The sequence below is a fragment of the Oryctolagus cuniculus genome, chromosome 15 (genome assembly GCF_051225735.1).
Source record: "Oryctolagus cuniculus isolate XC-2025 breed Fujian yellow rabbit chromosome 15, ASM5122573v1, whole genome shotgun sequence".
NCBI lineage: Eukaryota > Metazoa > Chordata > Mammalia > Lagomorpha > Leporidae > Oryctolagus > Oryctolagus cuniculus.
The window spans coordinates 15,723,647-15,750,765 of record NC_142881.1 but is presented as its reverse complement, the minus strand read 5'-3'; the positions used below and the strand labels follow the sequence as shown (position 1 = coordinate 15,750,765).

General features: G+C 48.5%; 1 protein-coding gene across 50 annotated transcripts in view; it reads right to left on the bottom strand.

Moving 5' to 3' along the window:
• Positions 1-27,119, bottom strand: part of ABLIM1 (actin binding LIM protein 1) — a 325,273-nt gene that overhangs the window by 36,134 nt on the left and 262,020 nt on the right. For 27 of the 50 annotated variants that reach the window (XM_089314295.1, XM_089314292.1, XM_089314301.1 and 24 more), the window contains 4 exons: positions 15,968-16,055; positions 10,928-10,986; positions 1,326-1,403; positions 497-652 (listed from right to left, as the gene is read on the bottom strand). In XM_089314295.1, the coding sequence (XP_089170421.1) occupies positions 497-652; positions 1,326-1,403; positions 10,928-10,986; positions 15,968-16,055 (381 nt within the window). Of the gene's footprint in view, positions 1-496; positions 653-1,325; positions 1,404-8,466; positions 8,551-10,927; positions 10,987-15,967; positions 16,056-27,119 lie in introns of all 50 variants that reach the window. The other 23 variants (XM_089314270.1, XM_089314272.1, XM_089314273.1 and 20 more) reach the window with 1 other exon arrangement.

Here is a 27,119-nt window from a genome sequence, read left to right as displayed (position 1 = left end):
GGCGCCGGCCACGTTGTAAGACACTGAAAACTCCAACCGAACTCAGCATCTTCCCCTTCACGCTCTCACAAATGTACTAAAAGGCTATGAGGGGTCTTCCAAAAGTTCCCAGAGAGCACGTGTTGCGCCTGGATTTAGAAAAGGTTTTGCACCAAGGTAAATTTATCTTCTTGTTCTGTTTTCCCATGAACTCTCTCAGGACCAAGACCCCCCAGGATCCCTCCGGGAGCCCAGGACCCCACTGGGCTCGTAGGATCTCCCCCTGACAATTCCAGTTTCCATGGCAACACTGTCCCACCACCTGCTGCTTCCCTCTTCCCTGGGGGCAGGGCCCTTGTGAGTTTTTGAGCACCTGGCAAGGTGCCCCCCTCCCCGCCCCCGGCAGAGTGGGTCATCAAACCTCTGTGTGGTTTCCTCACTGCCAGCAGTGGCTCTCAGGCACGAGATGTGAGAGAAAATAGCTGCTGTACACCTTGCAGCCCCGGGCAATCCTTACCTCTCCAAGACTCTGCCTCTCCTGCTTGTCATCATAGCCGGAGGAGTAGAAAGGCTCGTAGGTAATAAGATCTGGGCGTTCAATATCATAGATCGCCTTGACCTTGGGGATGGCAGCTAAGTCCTTGTAATCCAGGATTTCATTGTCTACTTTTGCCTGACAAACAGAAAGAAAAATTACACTGCAGGCTCTTTTTTGGGGAGGCGGGGGAGGTCTTGTTTCAAAATAAACAAAAACCAAAACACCTTGCTTGGTGCACTCAGACCCTTTAGGAAGTTGCCCATTTATGTCACATATTAGTCATGCTGGTTTTTAGGAAAAAAAAATCTCTGAAATCTTGGTAGAATTCATTAAATAAAGAAACGTGGCAATCTTCAGGAAGGTTAATTTCCTAAATTTATTATATGGAGAGGGAAAAAGCTTGAACAGATGGTCAAAAAACCCTCCCAGATGGCTAGAAACAAGAACTGCATATTTAGGAAGCTAAATATTTAAATGTCTTTGTGGCAGAATTTAAGAACACTCCGTGTCAGCATTAGAGAATGCATAATTCATCCCTAAATATCTCTACACAAGTTAGGTGCAGCCATTCCTAAAGTCCTGCCTCGTGTTACCGCATGTTGCAGATTTTACGCTCATCACTGCACGGATGGGCAGTTATCAACTTAACTGCATGAAGGAAAACAGGATTGAGAAGACCGAGCTCCAACAGTGAAGATCTGACCTCGTCAACGCAACAGAAACCAGTCTGCGTTGCCTTCTGCCCTGGGCTCTCCATTCCCGCTCACTCACCTGGGCCAGGACTGTCCCTTCCCAGGGGGATACTTACATAGATAGTGTGGCCTGGCGAGCCAGGGATGCTGGAGCCTGGTCTAGAATAAATACTTTCCGAGGAGGTCCTGGTAGGCTGCAAGATAAACAGGGAGCGGTCAGATCGCAGCCCACGGCTTCAGAATCAAGACTAACTGGGACCCTCTCCCCTCAGCCCCGCAAGTATTACGGAAACTAAGCCAGCTGCAGGAGGCAGACTGGTGACCTGTGAATAAGGGACAACGCAGCCCACAAGAAAGGTCCATGGAGATGGATTGATGGCGTGGAACATACATCCAGGGGCCTCAATGGCGTCCTCGCGCTTGTGTCCCCAGCAGGAACTTCTGGGTGTCGCAGGGCACCCACTTCTGTCCCCGCCCAGGGCCACAACCCCAGACTACAGCAATGGCCCCACCCCGGGCTTCCTGCTTTCATCCTGGCCTTTGTCAACTCCATTTGGCTCCCAGGGGATCATTCCAGACAGTGAGTTGGGTCATATCGTCCTGCTGTCCGCGTTAGCATTCCTTTGGAATAAAACCCAAAACTCCCAGGCCGCAGGGTCCTGGCCCTGCCTTCCTCCCCACCCACCGTCACTGGGTGGCCAGGGCGCCTGTCCCCGCCCAGGGTCCCTCCAAGCTGCCCCTCTGCCTCACACACTCAGTGGATTCTTTCTTCTTTAATCTTGGCTTAACTATCGCCTCCTCACAGGGGCCTTCGCTCATCCTCATTCCAGAGCGGGTTCTTTTTGTTGTTTTCATGTGGAGTGTCATTTCTATTTTTTTTTTCTTTTCTGGGTAAAATGTGTCCTTTTGTCTTTATTGGTTCCCTCGCTCATTTAGCTGGGATCCCCACCCTCCCAGACGTGGTTTCTTTCACCATCGCGCACGGCCAGAGCCGTTTGGGTAAGGAGCTCGCTTGTTATTGGTGAAGGTAGACAGGGTTTGCAGACACCTGAATCACACTGATGACGTGATTCGAGCCTGACCACACAAGAGACACTGAGGTAAGGCTGTGGTCGGCCTTCGAGACGCTGAAAGAAACGGCTTCATCATACACAAGGGGATTTCAAAAAGTTCGTGGAAAGACAGAATGAAAACACGTTTATTTTGGTATAAACATTTTTTGCAATCAATGCATAGTTCCGGCTTTCAGCGGCTTTTTGAAGCCCCCTCACATGTTATTGGAGAACGTCGAGAGTGAGTGGGAGGGAATTGTACAAACAAGGCTCTGATCGTTGGCACATTCTGGAAAGTTCCACAAAGCAAACTAAGGCCCAGGCTGGGGAGACTTCCTCGCCTCTATGCACTCTTTCTTAGGGAAATTTAGAATTCTGTGATGGGAATGGGCCCTTCCTCTTCTCAGCACTGGATGTCTGACATCTTATTTTTATTTGACAGGTAGAATTACAGACAGTGAGAGGGAGAGAGACAGAGAGAAAGGTCTTCCTTCCGTTGGTTCACCCCCCCAAGTGTACGCTACGGCCGGCGCGCTGTGCCGATCTGAAGCCAGGAGCCAGGTGCTTCCTCCAGGTCTCCCACACGGGTTCAGGACCCAAGCACTTAGGCCATCCTCCACTGCCTTCCTGGGCCATAGCGGAGAGCTGGACTGGAAGAGGAGCAGCCGGACTAGAAGCCGGCGCCCACATGGGATGCCAGTGCCGCAGGTGGAGGATTAACCAAGTGAGCCACGGTGACATCTTAAATATGATTGTAACCGAGCCACAGGAACTCCTGAATCCAGAGCTGTTGCATCCCTGTGGAATGCACGCCGGCCCATTCGAGGCGAGCAGTGATTGGATTTGCTCTAAGAGCAGCACTCACTGCAGGACTGGGACCAATCAATCATTCTGGGCCGGGGCCCTGGTATGCCTGAGATACCAGGGTGGACGTGGCGTGGCTGGGTTCAAATCACACCACGCCCAGGGGGAGCTGTGCCTGACTCATCATTTCTGGGCTTCCTCCCAGGCCCTGTCCTGTACAAGAGCTCACCTTCTAGAGTTACAATTTCCCCAGCACAGGCCTATCTCAGCAGGAAATTCCACATCTGAGTGTTTCAGAAAGAAAGGGTTCACTTCCCACTGCCTAAAAACTGTCCCATTTCTAGATCCATTCCCCAAAGTGCAGCTCTTCCTGCAAAAGAGTTGCTACCCCTCAAAAAGATTCAACCAATGTCCATCTCTGTGGGATAATTATTGGCTCCAGGCAGTCCTTCAACTTCAAGAGGTGAGGACCTAATCTTTGTCAAATTCAATGTCAAAATGAAACGTGTTGGCCGGCGCCGCGGCTCACTAGGCTAATCCTCTGCCTTGCGGCGCCTGCACACCGGGTTCTAGTCCCGGTCGGGGCGCCGGATTCTGTCCCGGTTGCCCCTCTTCCGGGCCATCTCTCTGCTGTGGCCCGGAAAGGCAGTGGAGGATGGCCCAAGTGCTTGGGCCCTGCACCCCATGGGAGACCAGGAGAAGTACCTGGCTCCTGCCATCAGATCAGCGCGGTGTGCCGGCCACAGCGCGCCGGCCGCGGCGGCCATTGGAGGGTGAACCAACGGCAAAGGAAGACCTTTCTCTCTGTCTCTCTCTCTCACTGTCCTCTCTGCCTGCCAAAAAACAAACAAACAAACAAACAAACAAAAAAACGTGTTAAGTAGCCACCCCAGACTATGGGTAGCACTATTGGTTACTGACCACACACCATGTAGCGCCCTATGCTGAGTGCACCCCAAGGCTGCTCTGAATTCATCTTCTCAATAGCTCTATTTTATAGATGAGGAGGTGAGTGCTGCACAGGTAGGAGAGGGACAGGCAGGACTTGAACCCAAACACCTGGGGGCCCGAGTCCAAGCACTTAATCCCTGCACTAAATTTTCGTCTACACTGTAAGTTAACTATGATCATTTACTTTCCATCAATATAACTACGTGACAAAAAAGGTGAAAGCAGAAGAAACATCCCGAGATGGGATGAAGGAGCGGGACACAATGCCTGCTAACTGGAAGTATTTTGATTGCATTAGCTGTATCACACACTGCAAGAACTCACTGTGTTGGAATGGGGGTAGATCAGGTGTCTCCAGGCACCGGGCTGCTATGGCAAAGGCCAGTTTTCCTCGACAGGCATCTGGGACATTGAGTGAAGATGCCAGGGGCACAGTGGAGCCTGTAATCTCTGATATGAACTAAATTCAATAACCCAACAGGTCAGCAGCTATGTTTCTAGAACTCTCTATGAGAGTTATGATGAAAACTATCACTCTCTTGTCTTTGTTCTAAATAAGGTGACTTAAAATATTCGCCTCCAAAGGCAGGCCCACTTCTGTTCTACAGGGAAAGGGAAACAGCCAGGACCTAGGATGAAGCTGTTACAGTAGACGCCAGTTATTGACATGACTTTATGCACCTTTACCTTGCACAGAAAAAACACTTGAAAGGACAGTTGGAAAAATGTGAGTCTTTCTTTTGATGCCATCTTTGGCAAAAAATAGAGTAAGGAGGGGAGGTACCTAAGGGCCTCACTCAGCTCTCATAATAGAGGCTCCACTTGCCCTACATTTCTCCAGCACACCTTCACTTTTGATTTCAACAAGAATTCCTCTCTCTCTCTCTCTCTCTCTTTCACACACACACACACTTAACAAAGAGGCCTCACCAGAAGCCTGGGAGTTCATTTCAACTGGAGACAAACAGAACCGCTTTACGCGCTGTCAGAGCCCACTTTCTGGTTTTCGCCATGGCTTCCTTTTAAAAGCTCTCCAACTACCTGTGACTGACTTCTTCCCCTTTGCCTCGACTTTGTCCACACGCCGCTGCCATTCAGAAGGCACAGCCACAGAGCAAGCATTGACCGAGGAGATCTGCTGATGATTCCACTCCCGCTCTCACCTTCTTCAAATACTGACCATTCAGACACTTACCAGAGCTCTGCCTACCGCAGAAGTGAAGAAATGGCATTTTCCACTTACGTGCAATTATGGGCCACCACACACATGGGACCTTCATTAGGCGAACCCTGGAAACCTCCCTGCCGCCCCAGCCCTCCCCCCATTCAGCAGCAGCGGGGTTGCAATAACTACATTTGTCTAATTTGCACTCATTCAAAGCCATGCTCTAGGAAGGACTAGAAACTACAGGCAACTGGCGACCAGATCGGGCCGATCTGGTGGACAACTATGGGGCCACTACGGCTAAAAGGTGCCTGACACCTATGCTAACCCCTGTGGGTGCCGACAGTACCTGCCTTGGGTTTTTGTTGAGGTTCACTAGACAAGGTGGTGCTAACAGCTGCAGAGGAAGGAACACTTTTAACATTTGCACACTTTGATTGTCCACTACGAAGTAAAAGAAAGGGTGGAGTCAATGCCTTTGGAAAAAAAGAATTTGTGAGTGGAGAGGAGACAGGACAGGGTTCAGGGCATGGATTCCTGCCCTGGAGATGGTGGCCCAAATGCTATTAGCCTCCCCATGACCAAGAGGCCTCAGCGCCTTTCCAGGATAAACCTTAACACCTTTACATGTGTGAATTATTAAAACACCCCAAAGAGAATAGCATGGCCACATGACGTGAAAGCCGTGAATGAAACAGTGTGCATGACAGTGACATTAATATAGTAGTAACCCACAAAATTACTTCTTTGTTCCAGGCATATGGAAAGCCTCTAATTAGTTCCTTTTTAGAAAAAGCTGCACGTGGCCTATTTGTTTGGTATATTACCGGTCTGTGAGTGCCTACACTACAATGGGTGGCTTCGAGTTTCAAAAGAAAATACATGCTGTCTATTATATAGGGCAGGCAGTGCGTGCTTTAGTCTGCAGACGTACAGCAGAGAAACCCCCTTTTGGAATTAAAGCAAGCCACCCACTCCGGATCATTACAAACTTGGTCCTGGGAATACCACGCGCCTCATCTGGAAGAAGTCATATACGCCCAGCACTGAAGTTTGCCTCTAGGCAAAGTCCTGGCGACCCACGTACAAGCGTGTTTTTCTTAGGTAACTGTGTTTGCATTATTTCTTTCAGCCGTGATTCAGGGAGGCGGACGCGGAGGCGTGACTGATTGCTGAGCCTACTTAACCAGACGACCTCCCTCCTGCAAGTCTGACTTTCTCTGCAACAAAAGCGGGACTGGTTTCTGGGGCGCCAGGCACAGTGACTGCCGGGAATACTGTCGGTTTATCTAATCGCGTAGGCTTCTTAATTTTACGTGGTGCAAAAAGAGCTGCCAGAATACCCAGGCGCTCAAAACATCTGGGATCCGAGAGCGGCACCGCTTTGGAGATTCCTGGCTCCTTCAACTGAGCCCTTCCTCGGTTGCCCACGGGCGGGCGGCGCCCTTGCCAAAGGCCTGCTTTCTCTGCCGGGTCCCAGGCTGTTTACAGCTTTCTGTGATGGAGCTGAAGCTGACTTCATTGATATTTACGGCTCCATAATGGGAATCAGATGTGCCTTTTGAACAACAGGGTAGGAAGAGAGAAGTTATGAAAAACAGATCTCTCTCTCTCCCCAGATGCTCCCAATCTCTCAAACTTAAGGGTCTGGAGCAAATTTAAAAAAAAAAAAAAAAGGTTGCCTTGATGATAGTATTTTTCACATTATGAGAATGCATCACTTGGTTTTAGGCTTAGGCTCACAAAATACAATATTATTTGAGTTAAGAGTATTCTACCGGGGGGGGGGGACCCCTCACACATGATGGGAAAAGGCAACTTCTTGCCAAGAGAGGCACTAATTCTGGACCACACTCCTTTGCAGTGGGATGAGCTTTGGCTGGGCCTCTGAATTTGTGAGGCTTTAATGTCATTGTATTTAGCAGCTCTGCCACTGGAGTTCAGCTTTACCGCAGAACGAAGATTCAACCGCAGATCTGAGTTAGGGTGAAACCCAGCACCCTGCGCAACGCGAGGCCTGCACGCCTGGGATCAGAGCCCGCGAGTCTCGTGGTCTGGCGGTGACGCCTCGGGCCGGCTGCTCAGTCCGTCTGACTTCATCCTCTGCTTGGGGGGCTGACCTCTGCATGCTTTCTTTCCACTCTGAAATTCCAGGCATCTGTCTTCCAAATCATTCAAAGGAGATGCGGTTTTAATAAAAAGAGATAGAAACCTCAACTGTCTCCTCTCCAGCGCCGTTCTGGCTGGCACAGCAAGAAGGTGCAGGTGCAAAGCTGAGACCGAAGAGCTGTGTTGCCATCTTGTGCTGCAGTGGGCTCTCCCCTGGGCCGAGGTGGGGCAGGGGAAAGTGGCCTGCGGTTTCACAAGCCAAGGCCACCACCGCTCCTCTGAGAGGGAGCATGACCTCTTTCCTGGCTGCTTATCAGGGCAGCCTGTCCATTCCTTTCTCTGCTCCCAGCCCCGAGGCGGGTCCTGCACTTGCTCCCTGAGCGGCCCCTGATAATGACCTCAGCCTCAGATTTCTGTCTCACTGCCCCCTTGTGGTAGAGTGGGAAGACTAGGAGTTACAGGTGCACAGAAGGCTGGGCTCAGGCCGTTCACTACGACGAGGTTCAGTTCCACTCAGTCTCCCCAACCTCTACAGCGTGGCTGCCTGCTTTAGCTGCCTCCTTCCTGCTCACTGCTCCTCTCCGAGCCAAACCACTTCCTTCCCAAGCACTGCTTTGCCCCAGCTCCAAGCTGCCATCCTCTTCATCAGCCCTGCTCCCTCTCCTTCACCTCCTAGTGCTCAGATCTCATCCAGCCTCCAAAGTCAGCTCAAAGACAGCTTCTCCCAGGAAGTGCCCCGTGAGAGCGTTCTGTCACTTGACATTGCAAGGAATCTGCCCCACGCGAGCCACGTCCTGGAACATCTTTCTGCACCACTGTCTTGGTATTTATCTATCTTTTTGCCCCTGCAAGGCCAGGTCTCCAGCATCCAGCCCAGCACTAAGCCGGGTAGTTGACAAACATTTGTTCTGTAAACAAATGCGGGGACCCAGGACCCAAAGGCTTCACACGTGCTCGCTTGGATCAAGGCAACACGTTAGGCACGGCTCTGCAGGAAAACATCGACCAGAGGAGAAAACAGCCAGCACCAGTGTGAGATGCACTCATGGGGTGAGAGAAGCAGCTGCCTCCCGCAGGCGCCAGACAAGTTATGTGAGGAAAGCAGCCCGGGAGAAAGCAGCAGCGGCCTGGGCCCAGGGCAGGGGCTCCAAGCCTTGGCCCACACTCAGCGCCCACCTGCAGGGCTGGGGACCGTCCTGTGCGTCGGATCAGGCTTTTGGGATAAAAGAAATCGGATGAAGGACGATGGATGTGTGGAGGCTGCCGTGAAACATGAAAAAGGAAAGAGTGAACAAAGCAATCTCCTCACGCGGGGTCACCATGCAAACAAACCCGTGGGGAAAACGAATCTGACAGTAAACATCAGGCAGCACTGCCTAGCTGATGTGCGTGTGTAGGTTCTGTTCAGTCTGGGGGCCCAGGTTTAAGGCAGATTAGCAGGTCCTTGAGTTATAGTGTATTTATCTAAGTTCCAGCCCCCCCCACCCCTGTCCCGTTAGTTTGGCTCCGATGAACTTATAGTACACGGAGCGCAGGAAGCCGATGAAGCCAGCTGGTGTCATCCTTAGGGGTCCGCTATTACAAACACCCCATGAGTTCTTAAGCATCAGGAATGTGGATTACTCAGTGGGGCTGCTGAACGAGCCTTAAAACATTTTTATTTTGCTATGGAAACCGTACTAATGTGACATGTAGGGAAGGGCCTGGAAATCTTGGCTCTAGATTTGCAATGTGCAGACACGCCCTTAGGAGAGTGCACGACTCCTTTCTCCAGCTCAAAACCGATTTGCCCCTGAACCCCAGAGTCAGCATGAACTCCGACTGGGGGCGACATGAAGACCTCGTCCCCTCTGAGGTGCACCCCCACCTCACCCCTGAGCTTCCCAAAGACAATGAGCCGGAGCCTGACCTGGCCTCCCAACCAGTGAGCCTTGTGTTTGGGAGAAGGGCTTTGGAATTCCCTGGAAGCCTGCTAAAGGAAGAAAACAATAGCTCCTCTGGGCCAGGATGAGTAGAAGTATTGCATTAGTTGTTTACACAGCATATCCAGAGAGTTCCATCAAGATGTGAGTTAAATAAAAAAAAAAATCAGCAAACCTAAGAAATTCAACAAACCCAAGATACACATTCCATTCATTCTGGCCTCAGTGGCATTGCTCTCTTCCTCCCCTCAAAAGACTTCATTAGGGAGGAAGCAAAATGATTATTCAAAAAAACTAAGAGCAGTACTGCAGAGACAGTGCAAAGCCCTGGCTGCTCCAAGGCTCCTGGGCAGTATTCCCCCACCATGCTGGGAATCTTAGGGTGCAAGTGACAGTAAGTACAGTCTTTAATGTTCTCGTATTTCATAAAGATAACCTATTCCAAAAGCACCTGTGGTTCCTCCAAGTCCCCAGAGCCTGGCATCCAGAGCTGGGTGATTGTCCCTGTGGGTGCCTGTCCAGGTGATGGCCTTCAGGAACCAGGACAGGCACTTGCGTGGGAGTCACGTCAGCAACAGAGAGCAAAACCATTGTGACGTCAGTGGACAAATTCCTCACCCACTTTCTTACCTTTACTTAATTATTCTGAGAAGGGGTATTTTTCCCTCTACTTAAAATAGGCTCAAAATCACAGGCAAGGAAGGGGTTTAAAAATATCCAAATGGCACAGCATCTCCAGCGGATGGATTGATGTTAGCTGAGGAGAGGGAGGAAAAAAAGCCAAGAGAAAAAGCACCTGTGCCCGCAGGTGTTTCGAGGAAGAGAACAAAGAAAAAGATCCAAGAAAACAAGAGCTGCTCCCCCGCGGTGACAGCTGAAGTGCTGCAAACTCACAGGTTGTACACCAGGGACCAGGTCCCATGGGTGCAGCAGCTATGCAGCCCTGGGGACAATGGACAGCTCCGACTGGCAGCTTTGGAAGAAAGCATTCTCCACTCTCCAGTCTGGCTTCCAGAATAAATCTAGGCCATGAGACAGCAGGTGGAGCAAAAGCCAACTCCAGCTCTTCCCTAGGTACCTCTAAGTTAGCTAAACTGAGGGACTGGGGGCTGGAGTTCAGCCTGAGGATCATTCTGGAAGACACACCATAGCCCAGGTGAGAAACGGGAGGCGTATGAACGGGATGCTGGTCCTGAGCTTGACCTTACTCCTCCTGCTCCCAAAACGGATACAATTCTGGCATCTGGAGGTATTCAGAGAGTTGACTGACATTCCTGGCTCACTATTATTTCCCACAGGTTTTAGCTGACGAAGCGTCACACTCTGGTGGATTTGGATTTGCGAGCTCAGTACGATGTACTGAGAGCTGAGCGCTGGGTGCAGAGCTGGGGTTGGAGTGGCGCCTTCTGCATGAAGTACAGAGGAGTCTGGCAGGACGGTCAGCGGAGGTGGGGGTGCTCAATGACTCAGTTTACCCCTCCGCATGGTCTGACTCGCCCTCCAATGCTTTACTGAGAAGCTGGCTAGCGGTGCAGGGCTTCGTTTGCCCAACATAAACATCTGGAACAAAACCCACAACCCCCTCCGGTGGCCAACTGGCCTTTGAACTTGGTTTGCCATTGGGAGGGAAAAGTCGGTAAAGAGTCCTCTCACCCAAACCCTAGCCCTGTGAAGCACCTGGCCCACAGTGTACTTGGTTCCGGTTGTTTCCTTACCCGCAGCTTCTCCTCTGTCTTGGTAGACTGCTTACAGTCGGGATGCCAAACCGTGGAACCTGGAAAGACACAACGCACTGCTAAGAGCTGGGAATGGAAAGGGGCCAGCAGCCCACAGGGCAGAACTTCTGGGACGGCTCAGTCCCCTCTTCTGCCACACAGGACAGCATCAGTGCCCCACACTCAGGTGAATCACGACACTGAATTAAAGAGCTCCGGACTCAAGGTGAGTTTAACTACCCGAGCTTATTAAAGGGCACAATTCCAGAATACACACACCACTGACTGGGCACAGAGTATTTTATTTTTTTAAAAGAATATTTATTTATTCATTTGAAAGTCAGAGTTACACAGAGTGAGAGAGAGAGAGGTCCTCCATCAGCTGGTTCACTCCCCAGCTGGCTGCAACGGCCAGAGCTGTGCTGATCCAAAGCCAGGAGCCAGGAGCTTCCTCCGGGTCTCCCACACAGGTGCAGGGGCCCAAGCACTTAGACCATCTCCCACTGCTTTCCCAGGCCATAGCAGAGAGCTGGATGGGAAGCGGAGCAGCCGGGACTCGAATCGGCGCTCATATGGGATGCCGGTGCTGCAGGCTGGGAATTTAGTCGCTGTGCCACAGCGCTAGCCCTGCACAGGAGTATTTTGACACAAGAGATATTTATTTTGTGACATTGTCTTTTTTAAAAACCATGTTGTCATCTTTTAAAAGTAATGTCTGTGAGCCCACTACGAGCTGTATTTAATTTCAGAAGTGTGGGGGAGGTGGTATAGTGGCACAGCAGGGTTAGCTGCTGCCTCCACACCGGCATCCCATGTCAGCACCAGTTTGAACACAGCTGCTTCACTCCCAATCCAGCTCCCTGCTAATGCACCTGGGAAAGAGGCAGAGGATGCCCCAAGTATCTGGGCCCTGCCACCCATGTAGGAGACCCAGGTGGAGTTCTAATTTCCTGGCTTTGGCTTGACCTAGCCCTGGCCATTGCTGTCATACAGGGAATGAACCAGAGGATTTAAGATCTCTCTCTCTCTCTCTCTCTCTCTCTCTCTCTCTCTTCCTCTCACCCTCCCTCCCTACTTCTTCCTCTCTCTAATTCTGCCTTTCCAATGAAATAAGTCTTTTAAGAAAATTTCAGAACTATAGACCACGTTTATATAATAACAAAAACAACCAAGGAATTTAGTTAAGAGAAATAAATGCAAATTAGATAGCATCTATTCAAAAGAAAAACTTACTGAATATATAGAATGTACATAATTTTAAAAACATATTTATTTCTTTGCATTTGAAAGGCAAAGTCACAGAGAGAGGGAGAGACGGCAAGAGATCCTCCATTTGCTGGTTCATTCCTCAAATGCCCGGGGACAGCTGAGGCTGGGCCAGGCAGAAGCTGGGAGGGAGCCAGGAACTCAATCCAGGTCTCCCACATGAGCGACAGGAACTCAACTACTGGAGTCATTACTGCTGCCTCCCGGGGTGCATTGGCAGGAAGCTGGAATTGAGAGCAGTGCTGGGACTTGAGCCCAGCACTCCAATATGGATGCGGGCGTCTTAACTGTTCGACCGAACTCCTGCCCCAGGCTTTGTTCTTAAACTAGTGAAGTAACTATTGACATGTTATTTTCTATTCTTGGGTCAACAGTCTCACTTTCTCAGATTATTCAGTATTTTCCTGGATGGTCTTAGCTTCACAGAATTAAGCAAAAACACTTATCCCCGAAAGAAGGTTTTTAACCTCGTAAGAACCCAATGCCTTCCCACAAGATTCTGTGTGACCAGGGATGCAATAATTGTCACTGATGGTTATGGGCAAGGCAAATGCATGTCCTATGTCCACAAAAGGGTAGGTTCAAATGTGGGGATGGACGTAGGGACGTGAATGAGCACTTGAAGAGACTTAAGCACATGAAGTCACTTTTTTGAAAGCAGTGAGTAAATTATATAAATACAGTTAGACTCGCGCTGTGAATATCAATCCTCATTTCATGGCTTAAATCTTTCTCTCTTCAAGCAGCAAGTCGTGCAGACTTGTTAAGGTCAACAAAGTAAAGTGACTCATGCATTACTTTATACCAATAAGCAAAAAAAATTACACAAATGCAAGGAAAAAATTTTATCAGAATAATACTTTAGTACCTATTTAATAATCATGCCCATCCTGCTTCACTCAAGGTCACCACCCCCCAAAAATTCCACAGGAAGCAACAACAAAAATCATCACCCAGAAAAGAAAAATCTAGCAAACAAAACCCAGGCAGACATAGAGGTCCCTTCAGCACTAACACTGGCTCAGAGAGTGAACACAAAGCACAGGAAACCCTCTTCACGTGCAGAGCCGAAGGGGGCGGCCCAGGCCTAGGAGAGGAATTTTCCAGAAAGTTCTGCCGAGCAGGAGGCATTGTCCAGAACACCGGGTCTGCATATAATGTCGCGTAGTTCGCCAGGGGTCAGACACGTGGGGACCGGGAGTGGCGAGAACGTGAGATGCTGAGGAAGATGAAATTCATCATTCTGCAAGGCCGGGCTGAGAGCGGAGGCAGAGGCTACTGGGGCACAGCTCCGAGACCTGGACAACCCCTGCGGATCGGGAGGTAGCCCATCTTCCCAGCAGGCTGTCTCTGCACAGCAACTTGAAGCCATCCTGTGCAGTCGGCTTCCAGGAGCACTTGGAACACGCAGAGTTGCGCTCCGGGCCTCCGAGCCTCAGTTCATAGCAGATACAGGGCTGACCTGCATTCTTGCACCTGCTGTTTGAGTGCTGTAATTGACACCCTAAAATCTGACACAAAGCCTGGAGACCATACCAAGAATAAATCGGCCTTGTGGTCCCAAATGCAAAGTGACACCTGGCTGCTGCCACTGCAGATGCACGGCCTGTCGTCGGTGGGAAGATGTGGCCTGCAGAGCCCTCCTGAGACCCCAGGAGCGGCTGCCTGTCACTTGCCTTCATGGGCCCTTTCAAATTTCCTGAGCTGAAGGGACATGTGGGCTCATCTAGCTCGCATTTTTAAAGGAGAGAGTAGTGAAGTCTTTGTATTAACGCTCTAGGATCATTTCTGCAGATTTTTCTCAGTTGCATGAAAATAAAATTGAGAGAGCAAAGCAAACCATTCATTAAAAACACACAGTGTTATGTGCAAAGGGAAATGAAGAAATGACTCGCAAAGGCAAGTGAGACCCAGTAATTAACAAAACTGAACTCTACGGTTCATGCTAATTTTACTGATAAGCCCTTGTCTGTTTAATGACCCTTTTTCCAGCTAAAAATAGTAAAATGCTTGCACAGATGGTGCGGTTCGACTAGAAGAGCCTACACCCTCTCTGAGAAGCATCAGGATTTTAGAGAAAAATTGATCATAGTTTTACACTGGGAAAACTGCTCTAGATTATTTCCCATTAAAAAAAAAAATCTGGGAGTAGATGTTGAGTAGTGCAGACGTGGGTTAAGATGCCCGCGTACTACACCGGAGTGCCTGTTTGATTCTTGGCTGCAGCTTCTGACTCCAACTCCCTGCCAGTGCAGACCCTGTTGGAGGGGTGGGGGCAGCAGTGATGGCTCAGTCACTGCTGTGAGAGAACTGGATTGAGCTCCTGGCTCCTGGCTTCAGCAGGCCCAGCCCTGGTCATTGCAGGTATCTGAGGAGTGAACCAGAGGGTGGGAATGCTCTGTCTGCCTGGCTCTGTCTCTTGGTCAAAAACAAAAACAGAAACACACACACACACACACACAAACTAATGGTTTCCTGTTAATGAATATCTCGTCAGAAACTTCTGGCTTTCCCTTCCAGGGACTCAGGGTGCTGGTAGTGTTTTCTCTCTCTGCTTTCTATAACAATTATGTCCTCTTCATAGGGTGAACTTTATGTATGCAAAGCAATTCATCAATGACATTTTCTTCTTGAAAGCCCAGATAAGAACAGGCTAAGGGGGCCGGCGCTGTGCCTTAATAGGCGAAGCCTCCCTCTGTGGCACTGGCCTCCCATATGGACATCGGTTCGAGTCCCGGCTGCTCCACTTCCAATCCAGCTCTCTGCTATGGCTCGGGAAAGCAGTAGATGGCCCAAGTGCTTGGGCCCGTGCACCCGCATGGGAGACCCGGAAGAGGCTCCTGGCTTCAGATTGGCTCAGCTCTGGCTGTTACGACCTTTTAGGGAGTGAACCAGTGGATGGAAGACCTCTCTCTCTCTCTCTCTCTGCCTCTCTTAACTCTGCTTCTCAAATAAATAAATAAAATCTTTTAAGAAAAATACATAGACCGGCGCCGCGGCTCACTAGGCTAATCCTCCGCCTTGCGGCGCTGGCACACCGGGTTCTAGTCCCGATCGGGGTGCCGGATTCTGTCCCGGTTGCCCCTCTTCCAGGCCAGCTCTCTGCTGTGGCCCGGGAGTGCAGTGAAGGATGGCCCAAGTACTTGGGCCTTGCACCCCATGGGAGACCAGGAGAAGTACCTGGCTCCTGCCATCGGATCAGCGCGGTGTGCCGGCCGCAGCGCGCCGACCGTGGCGGCCATTGGAGGGTGAACCAACGGCAAAGGAAGACCTTTCTCTCTGTCTCTCTCTCTCTCACTGTCCACTCTGCCTGTCAAAAAAAAAAAAAAAATACACACACACACACAGAGAAAAAGAGAACAGTCTGAGAAGTCTCAGAAAATACTTCTCCCAGGACAGTGAGAAGGCAAAGAAGCCATCCAATATGCAGTCTAGTAGCTTCTAGAAACACTCTCCCTCTCTAAACCTTTCATCCCCCAAGCACCTTCCTAAGGAGGAAGCTGCGCTAATTTCCACGCTTCTCTTGCATGCGTCAAATGCACATTCCTGTGAATCTCCTGCCAGGCAGTAAGGAGGGCCTCCAGGGCTCCCTGCCAGGGAGTCCACTGCTTGGCTAACTCGAACCGATGAGGTATCTCTTGGCCACGTCCATGTTGGATTTGGTGGGCTTCACAGCTAATCACATGCCTCCTTCTCTAAAAACAACCCAGCGAGCATAGCGAGATTTTCCTCCTCCTGTGGGGCAGGCGCGCCGCGCTCCCAAGCCCGTCTTACCTTGAAGATACATTTCCTCTCCTTCTGTGAACATCTGGTTGCATCTGCTGCATCGTGCACAGCTGGGGTGATAATGTTTGTCACCTGCCTGCAGGAGAAAAGGCAGGCAACTTTTAGTCTACGTCCATCCAGACGCTTCCAGTCTTGAGGATTAGGAAGAAAAAAATTAAGGAAAATAAACGGTCCAATCGACCACACTTTCTACGCCAATAGCCCTAAAAGCCAAAGCGAGCCTCCCAGGGACTGGGAGGGGTTTGGAAATCGGCTACTTATGCCTGCCATGGTGGAGCTTTCTGGCTTCCATCCTGACCTAGGCTTTCCTGAACAGTTTCCAGCTACACACCACAGGCCTGAAATGAGTTCATTCCATCTCCGAAAACCCCACTTCAGAAACTTGAATATGCAAATTTATGTTGGAGGCTCAGTGCATACGAAATAAAACAAACGATCCTTCTGTTTAGCACGTGCTTGCTTCTGGACTAAACAGTCTGAAAAGAATAAAACCCACCCAGCTTGCTCAAGGTGAGAAAAGCCACAGTGAGAGATACCGTCCAGTGCTTTATGCAGAAGGAGCCACAATTCCCGTCCATACAGCTTGCAACACTGTTTTGGCAGTGTTTTCTGAAGGCGGTGTATTACTTAGATAGCACTGTACCTACCAGCCGTGGCATTGCATTTTCCTGAATACGACAGATGCCACCCTGGCAGGTGTCAGCTTCCCTGAGGCCAAGCGTCTCCGGACTCAGAGACAATTCTCCAAGCAGGTGCCAAGTCAGATTAGGGCCGTGCTCCAAATCAAAGCAAAACCCAAATCCTTTCATTCATAGCTTAGCAAAACGCCCTCACCATCTAAAAGTTAACAACTGTACTCTGAGATTAGATCATTTTTATCAATCAACTGTGAAAACCTGTCTTTTGCCCTAGCCATGTCCAAGGCGTGCTGAGCTGGAGTAAGATGTGGGTGCATCCTGTAGCTGAACCTGCATGAAGTCACAACAGGAAATCCGAGGTTAGGGGTTGTTCCTTTCTCACACCCTCCTGTAGAAACTACAAAGCCACTTAGCAACTAGAATGAGATGGCAGCCAGCTACTCAAGACAGTCAAGTGGGAAAAAAAGGTCTTTAATTTAGAAGCTCGGCATAACATCTTTCCAGTGGTGCCTGCCAGAACATCCCAGAGGTGGTGCCCCTGCTCTCGCCCACAACCTACTTCATGTGTTTGTTTGTTTGTTTGTTTGTTTTTTGAGGGTGAGGGCAGAGATGAGGGTGAAAGTTGTGTGAGAGGCATAGGCAGTATCAGTGGGAAATAGCACCTGTCCTTAGGATATCTGGGGTCAAATATGAGTGAAAGGAAGAAGGGAAAAAAAAAGATACTGGTTAGTTGTGTTTTTTTTTTTTTTATTTTTAAATGTTTATTTTTCATCTACTTGAAAGGTAGAGTAACAGACAGAAAGGAAAGGAGGGAGGAAGGAGGGGAAGGAGGGAGGGAAAGAGAGAGAGAATGAGAATGAGAGAGAGACAAAGCGAGTGGTATCTTCCATCTGTTGGTTTACTCTCTGAATGCCTGCAAAAGAAATGGCTGGGTCAGGCTGAAGCCAGGAGCCAGGAACTCAATCCAGGCCTCCTACATGGGTGGCAGGGGCCTTAGCACTTGAGCCATCATCCACTGTCTCCCAGGATGCATTAGTGGTAAGCTGGATTGGAAAGAGAGCAACCGGGACTTGGCATTCTTATTTTTTTTAAGATTTATTTATTTAAAGTTGGTGTTACATAGAGGGAGGGAAGGAGAGAGAGAGAGTTAGAGAGACAGCAGATCTTTCATCTACTGGTTCATTCCCCAGATGGTTGCACCAACCAGGACTGGACCAGGTCAGAGCCAGGAGCTTCATCCAGATCTCCTACATGGGTGGCAGGGGGCCAAAAACTTGGGCCATCTTCTTATGCTTTTCCAAGGCCATCAGGAGGGAGCTGGATCAGAAGTGGAGCAGCTGGGACACGAACTGGTGCCCGTAAGGGATGCTGGTGTCACAGGAGGCAGCTTTACCCACCATGCCACAACACCAGCCCCAGAACGCTGTTTTAAATACTCAGTTCTGGAAGATCCAAGTTAGTCTGGACAATCTCTGAATTCTCAAGGAAGATGTAAGAGAAAGAACAAAGGCCTTTGACAGGAATCTGGTATAACCCGCCATGAGAAGCACACCCCTCAACAAGTGAGGAGCAGAAAGGAATTTCTGGGGCCATCCCTGTGACACAGCTGAGTGAGCCACCGCTTGCAATGCTGACATCCCATACGGCTGACGGTTGAGCCCTGGCAGCTCTGCCCCTGTTCCCGCTCCCTGCAAAGGGCCTGGGGAAGCAGTGGAAGATGGCCCAAGTGCTTTGGCTCCTGCACCCACACTGGGGACCGGGATGAAGCTGCTGGTTTCTGGCTTTGGTCTGGCCCAAATCCATCTGGGCAGTCAGTGTACCATTGGATGGAATATCTCTGTCTCTACTTCTATCTCTGAGGAACTCTACGCTTCAAATAAGTAAATTTAAGAAATCTTTAGAAGAAAGAAAAGAAATTTCTGCAGGCTGATCAAGCATATTTCCCACACTTAGCTGACAAAGAAGCATCGGAAAGATTCTCATTACAGAGAGGAACAAGACAAAGATGCTCACTTGTGCCTTCATCATTCCACAGTGTTTCAGTCCCAGCTAACGTGGTAAGTCAAGGAAAAGAAATACACAGATCACTAACAGAAGAGTTCAGTCAAATGGCTAGATACAAAAATTCACATATACAAACCATTATTTCCCATTCACTAGCATAAAATTAAGTAAGTGTAATAGAAAACAAACCCTGCAATGCTAGGTCTACAGAAAGAAAATGATAGGACTTCACTGATATCATAAAAGAACCTAAATAGAAACATATCATATTTCTGGGCAGGGCAAACTAAATATTTAAAGATGCTGATTCATCTAAAATGAGCCTAATAATATGACACATTCCCAAATACAAAACACACACAGGAGTCTCCTTTGCAGACCCTGTCTGGCTGCTTTTGAGAGTTCACATGGGAGGAAAAGTGCACAGGAACAGCCAGTTTTTCAGAAAGAGGGAGCTGCACAGCCACACATAAAAGGGAATTCAGCTTATGATGAAGGTGGTTTCAAGTGAGCTGAAATGAGCTGATTATTTGATGAGATAATTGATTCGCTATATTGAGAAGGATAAATCTAGATTCCTATGTAAAAATAAAACCCAGAGGGTCTGCAAAGCTAAAAGGAGAAACAAAACTTGAGAAGTTTTAGAAGACTATATGAGATTATGAGATGACTTTTTTTTTTTTTTTTTTTTTTGGACAGGCAGAGTAGTGAGACAGAGAGAAAGGTCTTCCTTCAGTTGGTTCACTCCCCAGATGGCCGCCACGGCTGGCACACTGCGCTGATCTGAAGCCAGGAGCCAGGTGCTTCTGCTGGTCTCCCATGCAGGTCTCCACTGCCCTCCCAGGCGACAGCAGAGAGCTGGACTGGAAGAGGGGCAACTGGGACAGAATCCGGCGCCCCGAGACTAGAACCCGGGGGCCGGCATCGCAAGCGGAGGATTAGCCAAGTGAGCTGTGGCGCCGGCCTATATGAGATAACTTTTAATAAACCTGAGGTATTTTAATAAATTCAGGGCTTTCCTGAACAAGGCAAAATATAGGAAAAATAAAGAGAAATATGAGTTGATTTCTACACAGAAATTAAAAATCTAGACACACAGCAAAGTTAAGAAAAGGGACAAACAGGACAAAACAATTTGCTAGATATTTCTGACATGGGTTTATTATTCAGAATATGTAAAGAATGTCTAAGTTTAAAATAAATGAGCAAAAGGCAATTTTCAGAGAAACAGAGGATGATCCAAAAAATAATTAGCTTGGCCCTACTGATAGGCAAATACAATTTAATTTTTTAAAAAAAAATCAAATTGGCAAAAATACAAAGAAGACTGCTGTGAGAAAACAGTCATTCTCACACATTGGTGGTGAGCAGAATCCTTTTCGGGGGCAGCATCAGTTAAATCTAATTTGCACCCCACTCCCCACACCGACCCCAGAACTCCCTTCCTGGAAACTATTCTATGAAACTTCGCACACGCGTTCTCCACCACAGCAAAGAACAAAGAAACGGAAGCAACCCACACGAGTCATGTGTCTCCCTTAAATGAAACAACTTGTATGTACTTACGTGGAAAGTGTCTGTGCTGGTATTACTGAATTCAAACATATCAACCAGAGAAAAAAAATCAAGCAGAAAAATAATGCCTATTACATAGCCACATACATAAGTAGTCAAAAATGTGGAGACGTGGGAGTAAGTCTGGCTGAGTTCAACGCCAGTTTCAGTACTGTGTGATCCCGTGAAGGGGCCAGGCTCTCTGATCCTTAGCACCCACATTTATAAAGAGAGGACTGTTAGGAACCTAATGTCTGGCCAGGAACCATGAGAAGAACTTCAAAAGCATTACTTAATGCCCCTCATTCTCCAGTCAATTCTATAGCAGGTGCTATTCCTATTATTTATGTCAGGGAGAACATACATGTCTACGTATGTGCACCCGTGTGGAGAGAGGACAGGAAGTGTGCACGTGGATTAGTTTGCTGTGGGCATCTCTGGGAGAGGTGCATGGGTAGGGGAAGGAGCCCTCACATTTTCCTTTGCAGCGTTCTGTGTGTGACTGACACTTCACCTTGAGTTTTTATCTCCTGCTGTATAGAAACATGATTGTGGGCAAATCACAAGCTCTTGGAAGCTCAATTACAAAGTAAAAATGATGGTGATGAAGATGATGAGGATGACAGGATAGTAATGGTGACTACTCCCTACTTGTTGCTGTTTTACATACCTAAACATTTAGTCAACTTACATCACAGAACCTAAGGCTGCAAGAACTCTGATTACCCCACTTTAGAGATGGGAAGCTGAGGCCTGGAGACATTTAGTGACTTATTCACAGTCACACAGTGAGAAGTGCAGGGATCTGGATGGAAACCAGGCGGTCTGGCCCTGGAGTGCTTGTTCTTAACTAGCACCATAGCTAACAAGCATCCAGTACTCCACTGCGCTAACCGCCTCCCAGTGAGGTGGTGGTGAATGACCAACCGAGACTTTGAAAATGGCCCGATACACTGCACACAATGACAGGAATCACAGCACCCAAACTGTCTTCCCAGAGACAGTCCCAGGTTCATTCACAAAAAGAAGGCTTGTTGGTGTGGTTTAGGATGCAAGTGAAAGGCCCTTTTGCTGCCTACCCTTTCCCCAGCACAGGAATAGGAGAGTGTGTGTCATATCAACTATCACAGGAGAGGTACAGACGTTACATGCAGGCCCCACGTAGCGGGGTTTGCTTTGGAAATTTCCAGCAAAAGTGGCGCCAAGAGACAAAGCCACCACAGTGCTCAGGACCTCAGTTTTGACCCATGCACTTGCTCCATCCCAAGATGCGCAACATGTCAACAAAGTCGTGCCATGTTAGGAAATTCAGAGTCAGTCATTTGAGAGCCTTTGTGTTTCTGTAGCAATGCAGGCCTGAGGGATTACAGGGTCAGGGGCTGGGCTCAAGGACAAGGGTGCCTGTTTATCTGCATGAGTGAGCCACCCCTCTGTTTCATTTCTCCTTACACAGGCACCTAAGATGGTTCACAGACAAGCTTTGTGCACAAGGGCAGGAAGAAGTATCAGAGCTGAACACAGACATGGGGGTGTATGCAAATTAATCAAAGAGTTGGACGTGGCTGAAGAAAAATCATTTAAAGTAGAGCCATTTTTAGAAGAAGGAAATATATTTCCGATGAGAGATGAAGTACCTGTCCCTGCCCCAGGCACACAGCCTGCAAGGCGAGTTCTGTCCCACTGAGGGGCTAGATTTGCCCCAGCGCTGAAGTGCTCTCCTCACCACCCCCCATTCATCTGTGACCTTGCTACTCAGACGAATGGCAACCTAATTTCTGCACTTTCGCATATGTGAAATGCACATCCTGAAACACTACATTCTGGCTAAACCTTGAGCACTAAACTCTATGAACACGAGACAGTCTGCTTATTTATCTGAGTGCTGAAAATTATTTTCCAGTACTAGCACTGATTATGACACTGCTGCTTGTCATTACTACTGGGTTAATCTCGACACTGGAGTGTGGACTTCGGCATACAACCTAGAATCCTGGGAAAATACCAACTATGCTAAGGTGAAATTTAGTGAATTTAGTGTGAAGCACCAAATTTTTGATAAAACCCATTGTCCAGGGTACATGTGTACGAATGGCCTTCCAAAAATTCTCTGAAAATGTATATTATAAGAAAAGTATACATGGATTTTGATTTTTTAAACTTTTTGAAGTACTCTTGTGGAAAGGAGTCTGACTTCCTTGTGGATATGGGGGTGCAGAGAAAGGGCTACAAGACCTGGTTTGGGTACCATTCCTTGATTTGTTAGCCACAGGGCCTCAATTATGTCACCACCTGCCTTCTCCAAGCGCCAGGATCCCCACCTGAAACACTCGCTGGACTAGACAATTTCAACTCCTATTCAGCTATAAAAGTCTACATTTCCATGTGAGGTGCCCTCCTTCTGCAAGGTCACAGAGCGGTGTTAACAGAAAAGTAATTTGGGTGGAGAAAGGACATTCTTGCTGGAAGGGGATGAAGTGTCTGATCTGCAGGAAGAATTCTGACCCCTGACCAAGCTCCATTCCAGCAGGGATGGTCTCTGGGAACAAAAAATAAAGACTTGCAACTATAGAACCCGTCCTTGGACAGACAATCTGCTTAGCTCCTGGACTGTATCTCCTCTCTCTGATAGGAGCCTGGGAGACTGGAAGTTGGCCCTTGAAGTCAACCTTCATCGATTCCTAACAATGCGTGCCCTGCCTTGCAGATGCTTATCAGGGAAGCAATGATTTACAAACAACTGAGCAAAAATCTTACAGATCAAACGATCCCAAACTCAGGCAAATATGTCTGTTGGGATCCGAGCTTCTTAGTAGATGGGGCCAAAGGGAGAACAATGGTCCATAAAAACCTCACTGCTTGAAAAAAAATGGTACTTGTCACTCAAGAGGCAAGGTTTCTGCACCCTAAATTAGTGACGGTTGCTGCAGACTGAAATTTCTAAAGGTCTTCCTCTGTGCCAGGCACTGGACCCAGGACTTCACGTGACTCTTCTCACAACAGCCCTACCAGGTAGGTGCTGCTGCTTATCCTGGTCTACAGGCAAGGAAACTGCATTGTTTTACTCAAAGCCCCCAGAAGGCGGCGCTCACCTTTGACCCCAGGTAACATGATCCTAGACTCCCATGTTTAAACACTCCATGAAGCCAAGGGTGTAGCACAGAAAGATCATTCAATGAAGTCATTTCCACAGGGGAAGCTGAGTTGGGTTTGTAGTTGTTTTTTGTTCTGCTTTGTTTTTTGTGGTTTTTTTTTTTTTTTTTGACAGGCAGAGTGGACAGCTGATCCGAAGGCAGGAGCCAGGTGCTTCTCCTGGTCTCCCATGGGGTGCAGGGCCCAAGCACTTGGGCCATCCTCCACTGCACTCCCGGGCCATAGCAGAGAGCTGGCCTGGAAGAGGGGCAACCGGGACAGAATCTGGTACTGGACCGGGACTAGAACCCGGTGTGCTGGCGCCGCTAGGTGGAGGATTAGCCTAGTGAGCCGCGGCGCCGGCAGCTTTGTTTGTTTTTAAGTCTAACCTGACTCAGAGATGGTGTTTAGAGTCCCCAGCACTCTCCCACACACAGCTCTGGCTGACTAGGGACATGCAAAGACTTGGAGGTTAAGTGTGTCGGCCCAGATCAGGAGTTCTCTAACTTTACTGTATAGAAGCAAACAGCCAAAGAGTCTGCAAAAAAAGTAGTCCATAACCCTAAGGTAAAGCCCAGACACCAGCCTTTTATTAGCATTATTTTACTTTTTTGTTTTATCAGCACTAAAATGAGTCTATGCAGATCACTATGAGCTGGGAAAACACTGGTCTGGGTGGGACCCAAACCCCAAACTTGATGGTAGATCAGGAAGCCAGAGGGAGGAACAAGGATGCCTGGCTTAGGTGGCAAGTGCATGGGAGGGCCGGGAGAGGCAAATACACCCGTTCCCTGTTACCTCCTGCAGAAGGCAGCACATGGGCTGATTCAGCCTTTTTGCATCCACTGCCTGCTTTCCCCTGAAGTGGGAGAGGTTTCCAGTGCAACTGGAGCAGCTTGATCGCCAAGCTGAACACTCACCCATTCCAGGAGGTGTTTTCCCTGATGTAGCATCTGATCAGGCAGAATAATGAGGGCATGCCTCGGCCCGAAGCTTCTATCCTGGGCTAAGGTGAATAAATCAGTCTGCCCAGGCAGCTTTCACAAAGCCCCAAGGATACTACACAAGTCTGGGCAGAGGCAACCTGCACAGATGAGGACATCTGGTAGCCGTGCCACCTTACCCACTGCAACTCCTCCGAGCTCACAGACTGCTCCGAACACGCAAGCTGTGTCAGGCGAGTGTCAGCCACATGAGGATGTGCTAAATGCTTCAGAGAGATACAGACCAGTAACCGCTAATTCCAGGGTTCCCTTTGAGCACCTGCTCAAAACATAAAAGGCAGCAACTTCCTTTAAATGAGGGCAAAGAATTAAAGAAAGGTGCAACATTCCAGGGTAAATGTATGCTGGCATTGCACAGATGGTTACTGCTGTCTCATCTCCTTTCCAGGAACGAGTTAAGTACAAAGACTTTAAAGCAGTCTTTGGAGTTCAATACTGCTATAGAAATGCTATCTGTAAACACGTGCATCCTTAAGAGATGCAATCAGTCTCTTTAAATCCATCTGTAGACTTCCTGTAATACCTAGAAAACCCCAGCAGGATTGGATACTGAAATCGACTCGTCCTAAAATTTATATAGCCTAGAAGACTAAAACCTTTTTCAAAGAGGAGGAAAGGATAATGTTGGAGAACTTAAACTTCATGATTTCAAAACTCACTATAATGCTAAAAGTAATTAAGACAGCATAGTTTTGGCATTGGATTAAAAAGATAGATCAATGGGACAGAATTGTTTTTCAATAAAGAGCCAAGGAACTTTGATAAAGAAGAGATAGTCTTTCCAAAAAAATGACATTGGGCAACTGGATTATCACATACAAGTAACTCCTACCTTACATCATATAGAAAAATTAATTCAAAGTGTAATTATAGACCTAAATTTGAAGGTTAAAATTTCTAGGCAAATACACAAGAAAATTTTTGTGACACTGGTTTAAACAAAGATCTACTAAATATTACAGCAAAAGCATGAGCCATAAAAGAAAAAGTCTTGATAAAACGAATCTCATCAAAATTAAAAGTCTTTGAAGGACATCAATAAGAAAACAGTGAGACCAGGGCCAGTGTTGTGGCATAGCAGGTGAAGCCGCCGCCTGTGACCCAGGCATCCCATATGGGTGTTGGTTTGTGTCCTGGTTGCTCTGCTTCCAATCAAGCTCCCTGCTAATGGCCTGGGAAAAGTAGCAGAAGATGGCCTAAGTACATAAGCCCCTGCACCCACCTGGGATACCTGGATGAAGCTCCTGGCTCCTAGCTTTGGCCTGGCCCAGAGCTGGCTGTTGTGACCATCTGGGGAATGAACCAGCAGATGGAAGTTCTCTCTCTCTCTCTCTCTCTCTCTTAATAGAAAAGAAAAAATGGGCCAGCGCCACAGCTCAATAGGCTAATCCTCCGCCTGCGGTACCGGCACCCCAGGGTTCTAATCCCGGTCGGGGTGCCGGATTCTGTCCCGGTTGCCCCTCTTCCAGGCCAGCTCTCTGCTGTGGCCAGGGAGTGCAGTGGAGGATGGCCCAAGTGCTTGGGCCCTGCACCCGCATGGGAGACCAGGAGAAGCACCTGGCTGCTGGCTTCAGATCAGTGCAGTGCGCCGGCTGCAGCATGCCAATGGGGGGTGAACCAACGGATAAAGGAAGACCTTTCTCTCTGTCTCTCTCTCTCTCTCTCACTGCCTGTCTTTAAAAAAAAAAAGCTTATTTATTTGAAAGGCAGAGTGACAGAGAGAGGGAGGGAGTGAGAGACAGAGAGAAGGAGAGAGGTCTTCCATCTGCTGATTCATTTCCCAGATGGCCAGAATAGCTAGAGCTGGGCTGATTCAAAGTCAGGAGCCAGAAGCATCTCCTGGGTCTCCCAAGTGGGTACGGGGGCCCAAGCACCTGGGCCATCCTCCACTGATTTCCCAGGTGCACCAGCAGAGAGCTGGATCTGAAGCCAGGCACCAAGAGCTTCTTCCAGGTCTCCCAGGACTTGGGATGTCTTCTACTGCTTTCCCAGGCCATAGCAGAGAACTGGATCCAAAGTGGACCAGCCGGATTCAAACTGGTGCCCATATGGGATGCTGGCATTGTAGGTAGAGGTTTTACACACTATGCCACAGTGCCAGCCCTGAAAACATTTTAGACATAATTAATCATAAAGTTAAGACTATAGGGAAAAACCACTAAATAGCTACTGCAATGGTATAATTTAAAAGACTAACTATATCAAGTATTGAAGGGGATGTTGCAAAAATAGAGCTTCCATATACCACTGGTGGGAATGTAAAATGGCACGGCTACTTTGGAAATCTCTTTGGCAATTTTTAATTATTGTTAAAAACTTACATGTATAAAAGATTTGTGTATGTATGTGTGTATGTATATATACATATATATGTATATATTTGAAAATCAGAGTTACAGTGAGAAAGGGACAAAGAGGTCTCCCGTCAGCTGGTTTACTCCCCAGATGGCTGCAACAGTCAGGGTTGGGCCAGGCTTAACCAAGAGCTACTTTTGGGTCTCCAAAGTGGGTGCAGGGGCCTAAACACTTGGGCCATCTTCCACTGCTTTCCCAGGCTCTTAGCAGGGAGCTGGAAGTATAATAGCCAGCACAGGAATTGGTGCCCATATGGGGTGCCGGCGTCACAAGGGCAGCTTTACTGTCTATACCACAGTACTGGCTCCTTAATATATACATATTTTTAATATGATAGAGAGAGACAGAGACAGAGTTCCCACCCACTGGTTCATTCCTCAGTTGGCCACAGATGTGAAGAAGCCAGGAGCCAGGAATTCAACCTAAGTCTCCCGTGTGGGTAGCAGGAACCCAATG